This window comes from Lepus europaeus, chromosome 14, assembly GCF_033115175.1.
Source record: "Lepus europaeus isolate LE1 chromosome 14, mLepTim1.pri, whole genome shotgun sequence".
NCBI lineage: Eukaryota > Metazoa > Chordata > Mammalia > Lagomorpha > Leporidae > Lepus > Lepus europaeus.
Window position 1 is genome coordinate 67,383,278 of NC_084840.1, and position 15,364 is coordinate 67,398,641.

At 51.9% G+C, this 15,364-nt stretch overlaps 1 protein-coding gene across 4 annotated transcripts in view; it reads left to right on the forward strand.

The window, feature by feature from the left end:
• Positions 1-15,364, forward strand: part of FRMD4A (FERM domain containing 4A) — a 342,837-nt gene that overhangs the window by 207,002 nt on the left and 120,471 nt on the right. For all 4 annotated transcript variants that reach the window (XM_062210863.1, XM_062210861.1, XM_062210860.1 and 1 more), the window contains exon 4: positions 3,638-3,730. In XM_062210863.1, coding sequence (XP_062066847.1) covers positions 3,638-3,730 — 93 coding nt within the window. The remainder of the gene's footprint in view (positions 1-3,637; positions 3,731-15,364) is intronic.

The following is a 15,364-nucleotide window of genomic DNA, read 5'->3' on the forward strand; positions in this document are numbered from 1 at the left end:
TTTAAATCCACACCATCAGAGGGAGCGCTGTCTCCGAAATGCATCACTGAGAAAACTGTCCTTGTGAGCACCTAATATTGGCTAGTTTCCGGGGGTGACTTTTTACAAATGTTGAAAACTTGAAGCTCAGTTGGAGAGATGGATTATAGTGTGTAAAGTGACTAATTATGCAAGATTATGCGAAATGCCTCATGTATGACACAAATCAGAAGTTCTGGAAAAGTCTAAAAGAAACTCCAGTCTTAGGCAATCAAGGAAGCCTTTGCTACCCAGAAGACTTGAACTCAGCCTTGAACAATGGCTGAGCATCAGTTCAAGAGGCTGGAGAGGGGATGAATTCCAACCGGGTGGAGCCCGGTGAGCAAAATCATGGTGGGATGCATATGGCATCCTCACAGGAAGCTGAGCACAAAGAGAGCGCCCGCAGAGTTTGGGAGCATTTTGAGAGGCAGGAAGGGCGTGGCTGGAGCCTTTCACCTCTGGAATCAGATCTGACGATTGCCCCCCCCCCCCCAGTACCCTCCACACTTTGACATTATAAGGAGCTCTTGTGAGACTTTTTAGATCTGCTAAGTCTACTGGGGGAAAATGCATGCATAGGCAGAAGCAAGTTCTGTAGACTGCAGGAAGTGCAACCATGGAGATATTCCCAGGATGGCAGCTGGAAGAGGCAGAGCAGGAGCCGCAGCCCGGCCTGCTGTGTGGCATCTAGAAGTCTCCTGGAGCAGACATTTGAGAGTTGAGTCTTAAAGGTTGGACGTTTGGCCTAGCGGTTACATTGCCCACGTCCCACTCTGGAGGGCCTTGATTCACATCCTGGTTCTTACCCTGATTCCAGCCTCCTGTCAGAGCAGAGCCCAGGATGGCTCAGCTCCTTAGGTCCGTGCCACTCATGTGGGAGACCTGGATCGAGGTCCCAGGTTCTGATTTCAGCCCTGGGCTCAGCCCGGCTGTTGCAGGTATCTGGGGGAGTGAACCAGTGAATGGAGCTCTCTGTGTCTCTCTGCCACTGAAATAAATGAAAACCAAAGTCTGGGGCCAGGCTTCGCTGGGCACAGAATGAGGGGGAGGGCATTCTTGGCAGAGGGAATGACATGAGGTAAGACACAGCAGTTTGCAACAGCATGCCCTGTGGGAGCATTGTCAGCTTTTCAGAGACGGCCAGAGAGCACATGGGTACCCAGGGGCCTGGTTCCTGATCCTGTGTTCTGTCAGATGGGTATTTGTCCCCTTGCTGAAAAAAAGTTGGTGCACTCCAGTCACTTTCCTTAGACTCTGATCTCCCTTTGTTTTCCACCCTTCTGTATTTTCAGAGTAAGGTCCTAAGAAGCAGTTCTGGTAACTGTGTGTCCAGCCGAGATTCTTAGGAGAAAAAAAAAAAAAACAGGCCAGAGTTCCTCAGGTGGCCATGATTGTGAGGCAAATATCATTTCTAGAGCTAGAGGCACGGGCTTCACTGGAAGGAGTTTTGTGCTTTTTTTTTTTTTTTTTTTTTGCGGGGGGGGGGGGTGTCTTTTTCTTTTGTCTTGTTTCTGTGTTCACTCAAGTTGGGAGTTTAAATGAAGCCTCAAACAGGGGATGGAAGCCTGCAAAGTGTTCTCTCTTCTTTATCGGAGGCAAGCTTGTGTTTGGAGTACAAGCGCTGTTACACACAGTGATGCAGATGGAGTTGTTGCTCATCACCCACGAACTGTTGCTTGTGCATAGACGTTGTTGACACTGGAGTGATGCCGCTTCGGTCACCCGAGGAAGTGCAGTGCAGTCAGCTGGGGCTGTTGTTAAGTGAACTTGCAAGGTAAAGGGATGATAGGACCGTGCCCTACGGGACGATGCTCTGAGACTAGGTCACGGCAAGAGGGGAGAGGAGAATGGACGCCTCTGCTGGCGCTTGTTCGGGGGCTCGCCTCGCTCTTCATAGACCAGGCTATGCAACAGGGTCTCCAAGGCGCTCTCCAGCCTCCGCCCTTTCTGATCACGTGACACTAAGATGCCAGGTCTCTTCTCAGCTCAGGGCCTCTGTGCAGTCTGGTCCTGGGAAGTTGTCCCCTCTTCTCTTTGCTGTGTTAGCACCTGCTCCGTCTTCACGTCTCAGCTAGATCAGCCCCACCTCGTAGACTGCGAGGAGTGATGTTCTCATAACTCAGGGTCCCAGTGTGAGTAACATCGAGTCGTACTCACTGCGTAACAACTGTGGACATCTTTGTGGAGTGCCTGTCTTCTTGTGAGAAGGTGAGCTCCGGGGCAGTAGGGATGGTGTCTGTTTTGCTCACTGCTGCACCTCTGGTGAGCGTTCCTTCGGGAAGCTGCCCAGTTACCATGGATGGAAGGAAGGGAGATTGGAAGACAACCATGCGGAAGTGGCTCACTGTGTGTCAGCATGCATCTCTGTGCCTCACTGCTGAAGGTAGCTCTAACGAGGCCGGGCTGATGGTTCTCCAGCTTGTAAGTTGAAACGTATGCCTGCACCCCTGAAACCATCAGCACCATCAAGTTGGTGAATATACCCAGCACCCCCAAAATTTCTCCCGGTACCCCTCACCCGCCCTGAAGTCTGCCTTCTCACACTGTAGTTTGCCTGTGTTCTGTGGCGTTCTATCCCAGTGGATTCACACAGTGTGGACTCACGGGCATCTTTGGTGCACCATGATGACCTTGAGATCCACCCATGTTACTGTGGGTATCACTAGGCGGTCTCTTTACTGCTGCATGGTATTCCACTGTGTTAATATATCATGACTTGTCTATCCATTCCTCTACTGGTAAATACTTGGGGGAGAGGTTTCAAGTTTGGGGTTCTTACAGTGTCTCTGAAGAGTCTGTTCATGTGCAGTATCTGTGGACTGGATGTTAAGTCTCTATGAACATTTGTGTGAGAGTTTTCGCCTGCACATATGCTTTCATTTTGTTCTTAAGTAGAAGGGTTGGGTTTGTGTGGCAGGTGTGAATTTAGTTTTGTAAGAAACTGTACAGTTCCTTACCCCACCCCCTGTGAGGACTGCTGACTTGTTTCTAAAGTGTGTGAAAGGCGAGCAGGAGTGTGGTGGGAACTCGGAGAGTTACAATGATGAGGTCACATCAGTGCAGTCTAGGAAACAGCAGGGCTCGAGCCGGGGGTCCGGATTCTCCTGCTCGGCGTACGTCACGCAGTGCCTCCACTGTCGTGGTCTTCCCCGGATGATTCCTGGCCTTCTGCAGGCACTGAAGAGCTCATCGTGAGGCAGAAGCTCCACTCTTTGAAAAACTTTTCTTTATTTTTGTGAGAGACAGAGGCACAGACAAGAGGGATCCAGCTGGACAGGAAGGCAGCTCCCATCTGCTGGTTCACTCTTTACCCTCAGCAGCTGGGGCTGGGCGGGGGCCTGGAACCAATCCAGGTCTCTCATATGAGTGGCAGGGATCAGTTACTGAAACCATCACCTGTGGCTTCCCGGGGTCTCATTGTCTGGAAGTTGGGGCCAGGAATGGGACCCAGGTACTTGATGAGGAGGGACCATGCATCTTAACTGCTCAGCTAAACACCCATTCCAAAGGTGTACGTTTACCTGCTGTGCACCTGTTCTTCCCTACCTGTACCCTCGCCCCCAGAACCCCCTGCAACAACCCCAAGCCCTAATCAGTTTGTCTCTGTTTTCCTCAGGGGACATTTGAACTGGCTCCAGCTAGATCGGAGGGTGTTGGAACATGACTTCCCTAAGAAGTCCGGACCCGTGGTGTTGTACTTCTGTGTCAGGTAGGTACGCCTGGGAGACACACTCTGACGTCTTCATTGTTTCTTTTTCTTCTTTGCCAGAAAAGCCTAGGACGGTAGAATGGTTCAAAGGAAAGGGAGAGCAGGGTGGTCTCAGTTCATTGCCAGTTCTGAGGGTCTTTGCATGGCTCCCTTGCCAGTGGCTGGAAACCCAGGAGTGTATAAGCATGCCAGTATGCGTGCATGGGCAACGCATTTGCGTTCTCAGTTGGAGCGAAGACAAAAGCTTTTGTTAAAGGGGTTTATGTATCTCCAGCAAACCTGAGCCTCTTACAGGACATGCCCTGGGATTCTTTCCTGATGACAGTCTGCAGCGCCACAACAAAGCTCTGTGTCTTCTCTCGCAAATGCCACTTGAGCCTCTTGCCTGTTGTACCCCCATACTGGCATAGTTGAAACCCAACAGCAAACATTTCCTGGCAAGGGGGGATACAGTATATTCAAGTGTCAGAAGCAACAGGCAATACCCTGTTGATCCATCTCTGTAAGGAATTTTGTGATGGCAAGGAGAACTGTATTTGTCATGTGGGGTTTCCAGTAGTTAACGTTAAGCCACGGTGTTTGGAAGACAAGCAGGACTCAACGCACCTGTTTGCAACAGGAGATGGGAAGTCAACACAGAGACAAGTCAGGGGTGGAGTCCGTTCAACAGGCCGGAGTGTATGTCTTTACCTCAGCGGAGCAAATTGCAGCTTGCGTTTAATGCTTTTTATATTTGTTTAAGAGCTGTGAACATATCGGAGCTAATCTCAGCAATTTCCATTACTGATGGGAATGATCTCAACGCCGTATTCTCCTTAATGGCGCCTGCAGTTTCTCAGATTAATGGAGAAGCTATCATAGAAAGCACAGCATAGCAGTTTCGCTGGGAGGGGCAGGTGGCATCAGGCGGGACTCGAGTTGGATTGAGGCAGATCATTAACCTGTAATGGTGGAAGGACGAGTATGCCCACCGTATGTCAGCCCCCGACACCTCTTCAGGTTTTCGGGGTTTGTTTTTTTTTTCCAACAATAACTTACAAAATACTGGTCTTGGTTGCATATTGGGTGTTTTTTTTTTTTTTTTTCACATATTGAGTGTATTTTTGTGTGTGTTAACATCCAAGGTATTTGTGGTTTGGGGACATCAGATCTTTCTACAAGAGCTCAGGGTGCCTTGCAGCAGCGGTTGAAGTGTTGTACCTGAGCATATAATACAGATCGTGTCTCAGCACTTCCTGCTGTCCTCTGTGTATTAAACCAGGGACCTCCCAGGAAAGCTGCAGAGGTTAACAGGTGCCAGCAATAGAACTGGAAAACGGGGCTGCAGACTCACATATTTTGAAAATTGTTTGAGAAGCAGAGAGACAGACAGGGAGTTCCCATTCACTGGTTTGCTCCCCAGACACCTGCAATAGCCAGGACCGGGCCAGGCTACAGGTAGGAGGTGAGAACTCAGCGCAGACTGTTCACATGGGTGCCAGGAGCCCAATTACATGAGCCATCATCACTGCCTCTGAGGGTCTGCATTAAGAGGATGTTGGGGGAGGCCAGCACTGTGGCATAGCTGGTTAAGCCACTGTGTGCAGTGCCGGCATCCCATATGGGCGCCCGTTCAAGTCCTGGCTGCTCCACTTCCCATCCAGCTCCCTGCTAATGTGCTTGGGAAAGCTTCGGAGGATGGCCCAAGTGTTGGTCCCCTGCACCTATGTGAGAGACCCGGATGAAGCTCCTGGCTTCCACCTGGCCCAGCTCTGGCCCCATTGTGGATGGAGGACTCTCTCTCTCTCTCTCTTTCAAATAAATAAATAAATCTTTAGGAAAAAAAAAACAAAAGAAGCTGGAATCAGGAGTTGGGAGCCAGGACTGAAACCCAGGGACTCTGAAAAGGGACGCAGGCATCCCAGCCAGCATCTTATCACTTGGTGGAACACCTGTCCCTTGATGACCCAGATGTCACACACACTTCTGCTCCCTCACCAAAATGACCCTCTGTCCTTAGCCACCCATTTTCTAATGACCACAGCAGCAACCTCGTAGAACATTTATGAGAAAAAAATTATCTGAATCCATGGTTGGGCACAGTTGCTGTCTCCTGTTTCTTTATACATGCCGCCCAGCAGAAAACAATGCTGCGCTCTCCAACTCCCATGAAAACTGATGCTTTGAGAAGGTGTCAGGTTTCTAAGTCCAGTTGTGCCCTACACATCGGCATCTGGGTACGTCGAGTTCAGTGTGTTGGAAGCCAAATCCATTATCCTCCCTCTGCTTCCCAGATGGCCTGTGTCCCTGTCAGATCTGTGGCATCCTTTCTCGCTCAGCCACCTAGGCTGTAAAGCTTGCACCCTTTCTCCTCTGTCCTTGTCCTTGCATTTTCATACACGTTCACTCCCTGCTGCCGCTGCTGCCAAAATGCACCTCGCCCTCTCCTCTGTTACCTGAGCTCAGCCACTCCTGTGCTGCCAGTTGAACCATTGCAGCAGCTCCCAGCGTGGGCATCACCTTGGGACTGGCCCCCGGGGAAGCCAGCACCCCCGCTGTCCCTGGTTCCCACTTTTCAGTGGGCTGAGCAGCAACACAGGGGGCAGATTGTCCCCCCTTGACGTCCTGCCTAAGAAGAATTCTCCATTTATAACTTGGTGCCTTTGTAGAGATGCCCGCCGGCTGTTTTCTCCAAAGGAGTGGTAAGATAAATTAGCTTCATCAAAAGACCCGGACTGTGGAGTGTGCTGGAAGGCATAGAAGCACTTCTGTCCAGCTGAGTGCCCATCCCCCCACCCCGTGAATGCTCACTGGCCCTTCTGAGCCCCAGCACGATGGGGCCCTGAGCAGCCCCAGTGAGTTTTCACAGTACTCGCATCTTGGTGTCCGACTCCCAAGACCCCCGTTGTGTGGAGCATTCTTCCTTTAGTTCAGATATCTGTGTGTTAAGTCCGCAGAACACAGGTGTGGCCAAGTCAGTTAAACCACCTGCAAGATAAATGCATCCAGCCCAGCTTTAGGGCTTCCGGCTTTAGGACACTGATGTTATGTCCCCTGTGTTTGGGCTGCCGTCCCAGGACAGGCACTTGTTCACTGTTGATGTATACTTTGGCTGGAATGCAAACCAACAGCAGTTTGGGAGTGTGGGCTGCCGAATCGCCTCCTTTCAACAGATTAGGAAAAACAAGGTGCACGTATGTTACCCAGTGTGAATTTTGTTTATTTATTTTTGAAGATTTTCTTATTTGAAAGGCAGAGACAGAGAGACAGGGAGAGAGATCTTCCATCCGCTGGTTCACTCCAAAAACAGCTGCAACAGCTGTGGCTGGGCCAGGCTAAAGGCAGGAGCCAGGGACTCCATCTGGGTTTCCCACATGGGTGGGCAGGGGCCTAAGCTACGGCCATGATCTGCCGCCTTCCCAAGTGTGTTAGCCATACCCGCACTCCGATAGGGGGCGCCGGCATTGCAATTGGCAGCTTAACCCACTGCACCACAATGCTGGCCCTAGGTAATATGAATTTTAAGCTCACCAAGTTCTTTTCCATCCTCTTGTCTAGAGCGAGTCTCTCTAAGCAGCCTGGGGCTGCAGGGTGTTTTCTGGATGGCAGAATTTGGGGGGGGTGGGGGATATGCTCAGAACTGGCCTCCCTGGACCAGTTACGTAGCCTCAGAGATACCTGGCCCCTCTAACTCCGCATCAGCCAGAGCACCCGTGATGAACAGCGCTAGATTCCTGGTCCTAATAATTACCCATAAAGAGAAATGGAGGAGGGGATTTCTGTGATTAAACAAGTGCACGTCCCCCTTTTCCATGGGGGAGGCGTCCCAAGATCCGCAGGGGCTCCTGACACATTGCAGATAGTATGCTCACATATTCCACGTTTTCCCTTTACATAGCTACCTGTGATAAAGCTTAATTTCCAATTTAGGCATGGGAAGAGATTAACAATAACTAATCATAACAGAGGACAGTGATAAAAATGTGCCGTCTGGAAGCTGCAGGAATGTACTTGCTGCCTTTGGGAAGAGTCAAGGCAAATATTCTTAATTCTGGGCCGTGGGTGGGAGAGCAGTATATTAAGGGTGATGGTTAATCTTCGCTGTGTGCCCTAAAGCAGGCTTTATTAGCTACAGGTATCGGGAAGGCCCACGAGGCTCAGCTCAATTCTGCTGCAGCCTGGAGCTGAGGTGAAATCTCTGATCACTTGGGTCAGGCTGCCACCCCATGCCTGTCCCCCTGCACCACACAGCGTCCATCTCCCAGAGACAAGTAACGCTGTCCTCACTGCTCATCAGGGTCTCCCCTGCCCCCCGCACAGGCAGGGCCTGAGTCCCTGACGCTGGCCCGCCCTGCTTTCCACGCTTAGAACCAGCAGCGTCCATCATCTGCACAGGCAGGGCTCCAGGACAGCCGCACGCCAGCACTGGGCGGCAGGGGGCGCTGTAGCGAGCCGCCCCAGGCTCCTGGGGCCTCACAGCCCGGGTCCAGCATCTCTGGTAGAGCGCCCCACACAGTCCCGCAGCTCCCTTCCGGCCACTGAATCCAGACTGCATGCTTACCAGCTGCGCCCCAACACGATACTGCGCAGGATTTTGTGTAGAAAACCAAAGCCAGCACAAGCGAGCTCCATCAGCTTCCTCCCCCCTTACCCACAAACTTCATCTTGCCCGCCCCCATGTTCAGCATCCTCGCGCGTCTGCTGCTTGCACATGCGTCTCGAGGAAAGAGTGACCCTCGTCCCAGCCTCCACCACCATCCCTTCCAGCCCCTTGCAGCACCTCAGAGAGCTCTCGGCCCCAGCCTCTTCCCCTGTCTGCCTTTAAGGACTACCCTTTGCACCCCCTTTTGCTCAAGGAGACAGCTCTGCACTTGCTGTCTCCCATGTTCCCCAAATTCTGGTCCCCTCACACCCTGTGGCCATTGCCAGTCTCCGTCCCCAGAGCCCACAGGCATCACTCTTGGGCTCTCTACTCTGCTATGGTGGCCATGGCTCTGGGCTCCCCAGAATAGGCTCCCCACGTCCCAGTTCTCTGTACTCTCCTGGTCCATCTGCTCACTGGCCCCTCTGGCTGGGGGGGGGGGTCACTGCTGGTGCCCCCGCTGTGCTCACCCTCCCAACGCTAGTGTCCATAAGGTCTCGTCCTGCCTCCCCTCGCTCCCTGCTCCCTCCCAGCGTGCACTTCACCATGGTCTGCGGCTGCCAGTTCCATCTCTGACCGGGGAGGGGACTCCTCTGACCGCTCTCCCCATCTCCTGGCCCTCTGCCACCACCAGGCACAAACGTGTACACAAATGCAGCCAGAGTTGAAGGATGGTGTCATCTCTCTGCCCCCAGCACAGCCCTCAGCTCTGCGACAGGTGCCACTACCCAGGGAGCCCCCCCGGACCAGAACCCTGGGAGCCAGCGTTGCCTTTGCCTGCAGTCTCCCACCTGCTCTCTCCCTCCTGCCAGCCACTTTGGCCTCCTCCCATCTCCCCTAAATATCCATGCTGAGCATCTTTCTAGAATTCTCCTCCGCTCCTTGCTCATTTTTTTTTTTCTTTTTTCTGGCTCTCTGTTATCCTCAGGAAGAGAAGGGCCACCCTGAGCTTTCTCGGTGTGACCTGACTTCTGCTAAGCCTGGCCAGCCTCACCGTTCCCCATTCCCCAGTGTCACCAATATGTGCCTTCAGCTCCTCACTATTGTTTAGTGCTGTAAGGTGTGTGAGAAGGCGGTCTGAGAACAGTAACCGCTCCCATTGTTCACCAGGCAAGCCTAAGAAATGGATGCAGGAAAATACAAACAAAATATTCCTGCACACCCCCAGAAAATCTGTAGGTCTTTTGTAGGCATGAACTTGTGCCTAGACTGATTTCTGGCTATCTGGTCTGTTTTGTCTTCCTTGTTGGCTTTTTTTTTCTTATTTTATTTTTATTTTTATTTTTATTTTTTGACAGGCAGAGTGGACAGTGAGAGAGAGACAGAGAGAAAGGTCTTCCTTTTGCCGTTGGTTCACCCTCCAATGGCCACCGCGGCTGGCGCGCTGTGGCCGGCGCACCAGGAGCCGGGTGCTTCTCCTGGTCTCCCATGGGGTGCAGGGCCCAAGCACTTGGGCCGTCCTCCACTGCACTCCCTGGCCACAGCAGGGAGCTGGCCTGGAAGAGGGGCAACCGGGACAGAATCCGGCGCCCCGACCGGGACTAGAACCCGGTGTGCCGGCTCCGCAAAGCGGAGGATTAGCCTAGTGAGCCACGGTGCCGGCCGGCTTTTTTTTTTTTTTTTTTTTTTAAGATTTATTTTATTTATTTGAAAGACAGAATTAGAGAGAAAGGTAGAGACAGAGAGAGAGGTCTTCCATCCGAAGGTTCACTCCCCAGATGGCCACAATGGCTGGAGCTGTGCCGATCTGAAGCCAGGAGCCAGGAGCTTCTTCTGGGTCTACCCTGTGGGTGCTGGGCCCCAAGGACGTGGGCCATCTTCTACTGCTTTCCCAGGCCATAGCAGAGAGCTGGATCAGAAGAGGAGCAGCCGGGACTCAAACCGGTGCCCATATGGGATGCCGGCGCTTCAAGCCAGGGCATTAACCTGCTGTGCCTCCTTGTTGGCTTTTTAGTGCTCCGAGTGTTCCTGGAGCTCTGGTCATCTCCACTGTTTGCAGGCAACTAAACAGAGATTAGATTTGTCTGTTCAGCCTGTAAGTTTCGCAGACAATAAGCTGAAGTGAACACTAAGAGAGGTGGTGGCAGGAAGCTTCAGTGAGGAAGAGAGGACCCCACTGTCCCGGTCTCCCCAGCCAGGGCTCCCTGACTGTGGCCCTGTGGCCCGGTGGCCCCGTGCGAACTGCACTGGCTCCGAGAGACCTGGCCCCAGAAGCTCACAGCTTCCTGCTCTCGTTATTATCGCCTCTCTTGGCTACCAAAAGTCAGCTTTCCAAACGTGCTGTTTTGTGTTCGTTAGAAAATGAAATCACTGGTCCATTTAATTAACACTTGCTGTAAATATTCAGTGATTCCCGAGTGCCAAGGGGGGCGGGTGTGAGCGGGAAGAGAAGCAGTGGCGGGGGCGGGGCTGGCAGAGCAGACCTGGCTGATGTCATCCTGGCCGGGCGGAGTTCAAGCTGTCGCCTTCAGCCAGGGGGCCGAGGGTCTCCTGGGCGCCAGAGCCTGTGGAGCGTGTGATCCGCTCAAGCACGAGAAGGGAACGTAGAGCGCAGGCTCACTCCTCCTCTGGCCTGCCTTGCCGAACCGTCTCAGGTGAGGGTCACCTGTGCGTGGCATTGCCCATGGAGCACAGGAACCCTCTCTGCTGGGTTTGCCGTTGGTCTAGGGGGCGTAGGGAACGTCCAGCCTGCAGACCATCAGATGCCCACAAAGATCATCTGGTCTAGCACTACCATGGCAGCTGTAGCCGAGTCTCGAAATCTGAGAATTTCATAGCAGCATTAATGTTTAAGTTGATAATTTTGTATGGCCCACGAATGATGTTACAAGTAGCCAAATGGCCCATGGCAAAAACGAAAAAGGTAGTCCACTGTTCTTTTAACTCAAAAAGAAGCCCTAAGATTCAGTCTTGCTCAGTGTACTGAACATCCTGGTTTTGAGGGTTTTTTTTGTTGTTGTTGTTCTGTTTTTTGTTTGTTTTTAAGATTTATTTGAAAGGCAGAGTTAAAGAGAAAGGAGACACAGAAAGAGATCTTCATCCGTTGGTTCACCCCAAAATGGCCACAACAGCCAAGGCTGAGCCAGGCTGAAGCCAGGAGCCAGGAGCTTAATCCAGGTCTCCCATGAAGGTACAGGGGCCCAAGCACTTGGGTCATCTTCCACTGCTTTCCCAAGTGCAATAGCAGGGAGCTGGATCGAAAGTGGAGCAACCAGACTTGAACCAGCATCCATATGGGATGCCAGTGTCACAGGTAGCAGCTTTACCTGCTATGCCACAGTGCTGACCCCAAAAATCCTGTCTTAAAATACAGCTTCGATTTATAGTTAGTCATGTGTGGCGTGGCCAACAGACCAGAAGGCTACTGTTGAAGATATTGTCCTACTTAGTTCCCAACAGGAGGGGACACCCACACCATGTTGGTCAGCGCAGGAGGGGAAGTGTAGGCCAGAGGTTGCATTGTGGCCCCGGCTCCCTGGGACGGGCCAGGCAGGCTAAGCAGGCATGCTGTTAGGTGGTTTGAATGGTCTCAGCAGCCTCAGTGGTATATAGGAGCTGTCCTTTATTTTCTGGTGCATGTCTGTGGGTGATTAGGGCACAGACGTAGTGCCCCTGGTTGTGGTAGCCAATAGAGGTGATGGGGGTATGGCCATGTCAAAGTCACACTCACTCATGACCTAAAAAATGGCCCACTCTGGGAGGGGCAGACCATCCAGGGTCAGCAAGGGCCCAGACATCAAAGCACCGTGAAGCCCTGGTTAAAACAGAGCAGAACTAGAACCGTCCATGCACACACCCTCTGAATCCAAGACCAGATTCACCCCGAGACCGGGAATTTTCTTTGTGAATGGAGCCTTTCCCACACTGGTGATTAAGGAAATGCAACATCGCCACCTACTGGCGAGGAGGAGTAGGACCCTTGTCTTATGAACATTCCAAGTATGAACTGACTTTTTTAAAAAAGAAAATCTCTAATTGAATCCGAATCATCTGCAGTCGTCATTTCCCCGGCGTCTCTTCCCTGGGGATGGGGGTGGCACAGGTCTGTTTCTCTGCAGGTGTGCGGTGCCTTAGTTCCTTGGCACAGTGGCAAGTTGGAGATGAGTTAAATATCCAAGGTTACAGAGCAATTCCAGGGCAGGACGGGCAACCCTGGAGACGCACAGGGTTTGCTGGCTGTTGTCGCGGTGATAACGGTTAACAGGAAGCCGCTTGCCAGTTTGTGTCAGCAGCACACATGTGCTTTCCTCATCTCGGGTCATGTTTGTTGCTTCCTCTGCCGACTCCACCCCCTGGGAGTCGCACACAGCCACCTGGGCGGGAACAGGGGCTTCCTGTCAGCTTTCATTTATGAGACAGCAAACGAAAGTGTTGTTTTCTTTATAGAGATTCATTTATTTGTTTGAAAGGCAGAGTTACAGAGAGGGAGAGGCAGAGAGAGAGAGAGAATGAGAGAATCTTCCATCCACTGGTTCATTCCCCAGATGGCTGCAATGGCCAGAGCTGCACCGATCCAAAGCCAGGAGCCAGGAGCTTTTTCTGGGTCTCCCACACAGGTGCAGGGGCCCAAGGATGTGGGCCATCTTCTACTGCTTTCCCAGACCATAGCAGAGAGCTGGATAGGAAGTGGAGCAGCTGGGACTCGAACCGACGCCCATATGGAATGCCGGCACTGCAGCGGGGAGGGGCACCCCATGTCTGAACTCCTCAGTTCTAAGATAGATGATGATGTTTTGCAAATTCAGCGATGTCAGCCCCTGCAAATTGAAACTCGACATTGTTATCCTGCTGCTAAGGCCTTTGTCCACCTCAGGGGCCTGGGCTGCTGTCCGGGGTGCGATACCAGGGAGGCAGCGCTGCTGTCACGGCTCTCCACGTTAACAGTGACAGGAAGGAGCAGGCAGAGGATTGCCGGCTGGAACTGATGACATCTGCGAAGCCACTTTTTATTGGTCTCCCTCTCGCGTCACCCTTCTCACTCTTCAAAAAGAACTCTGGGGGCTGACACTGTGGCCCAGCAGGTTCAGCCACCATCTGTGACACCAGCATCCCATGTGAGTGCCAGTTTGGGCCCCAGCTGCTCCACTTCCGACCCAGCTCCCTGCTAATGCACCTGGGGCCCCTGCCATCCATGTGGGAGACAAGGATGGAGTTCCTGGCTCCTGCCTTCAGCATGGGCCAGCCCGGGCCATCGCTGCCATTTGGGGGAGTTGTTCAGTAGATGGACGATCTATTTCTGTATGTCTCTCTCTTTCTCTCTGTCACTCTGCCTTTCAAATCAATAGATAAATAAGTGATCCAGGTGGAATAGGAAGGAGAAAAGTCAGAAATTAGAGTCCATCACAGATACTCAGTAAATTCATGTCTCTGCCAAGCACAGTATTCAAAAATATTTGTATTCAAAAATATGTTTGAGATACAAATGTGAGCAAGATTTGGTCTTAACTCTCTAGGAGTTGGCAGCCTGGGAGGAAGGAAATCTGAGTAAGCAGGAAGTTCCTGGACCGTGGCCCAGGGCAGGGAGAGAGGGGGAGCAGAGCTCCCTGCGTGGAGCTCCTGGGCCGACCAGAAGGACCCACCTAGAATATGGAGGAGTCTTCACCAAGTAGCTTGAACAAGACCCGGAGCAAGATGCGTCCGGGATGGGCACAGCTGCAGGTTGCCAAGGGATTGTTGGGTGACATGAAATTCCAAGATATGGGGCCTTAATGTTCATATCCAGGATCATTACCTGGGGTCCATTAGCCCCATCCTCATTACCTTGGGCAGTCATGGGAACAGTGCTGCCCCTCTGTACCCAACACCAGGGTCACCGCAGAGGGCCCTGAGGTTGACAACCACTCTGGCCCCTTCATAACTTGGAGCCTAAATCTGCAGGGTGTGAAATGGCATCTATTTAAAGTACCACCACATGTCTTTATCCCATTGTCTTTATCCCTCCCTGCCCTCTCTGTCCTTTCCTCCCCTCTCTGTCCCTTCCTCCCATTGTTCCCTCTCTCCCACTGTTATTTATTTGACTATTCTGGCTACCTGTCGCCAAAGGCCCCTCGTAAAGGATCTAAAATGGAGGTGTTTTAAAATGAAATCAGATTTAAATGGCTTTGCTTCTGCATTTTGGTTTCCATTATTAGCTGGCTGAAAGTTGTACAACATTATAGTCCCTCTGAGACCTTGCACACCCTAGATGGAGACCTCTGTGGCCTGAGACACCTGTTCCAAAAACAGGGTCTGGATGCTCTGGGGATGTGGTGGGCGTGGCTAGCAGCCAGCCAATCAAGCCACTCCTAGGCTCAGCAAAGTAGGAGGACCATTTTGTCATCTCTGGAAATATTGCAGACCGGGATGTGAGGGTAACCGTACAGCTACTATCTGTTGATTGAGACAATTAATAACTGAATTAGTCCAGATCCACTAGCAAACCGAAATGACTCTAGTACATTAATAACACCTGAAAATTGATAGAAGACGCTAATCATTTAGGCTGTAGACAAAAGGTTGCAAACTGGTGGGCTGTGGGCTTAACCTAGCCTGCAGATATGTTCTGTTTATCTCCTTCCATGGTGGCTGCTTCTTTTGGCCAACAAATTGTTTGGATCCATTTGTGGTATTTCAGAATGAGTAGGTAGAGGGCCATCGACCAAGTCATGGGAAGCTGCAGCCCAGTGCGAGGGTATCCCAGAGCTGGTCTTCAGCTCCCCCTGCCCTGCCTGCCATGGGTTCTAGCCATGTCAGATTGTAAGAATGTTCTAGAAGGTGATAGTACTTGTTTCTTCTCATTTCTCCTTCTACGCTCTCTTGATCTACCCAGTTTCCAAGAGCCAAGCACCCCGCGTCCCCCTGGCCCAGCCTAAGGGTGTCACTGCCACCCACTGAGTCTACTTCCCTCCAGCTGTGTTTCAGCCATCCCCATCTATGTTTGCCATGCCAACCCCCACCCCCGTCAGTGCAGCCCACCCTGAGACAGTACATTACCTAAGGCATTCGATAATCTCCCAAGTCAATGTGTAAAGGAA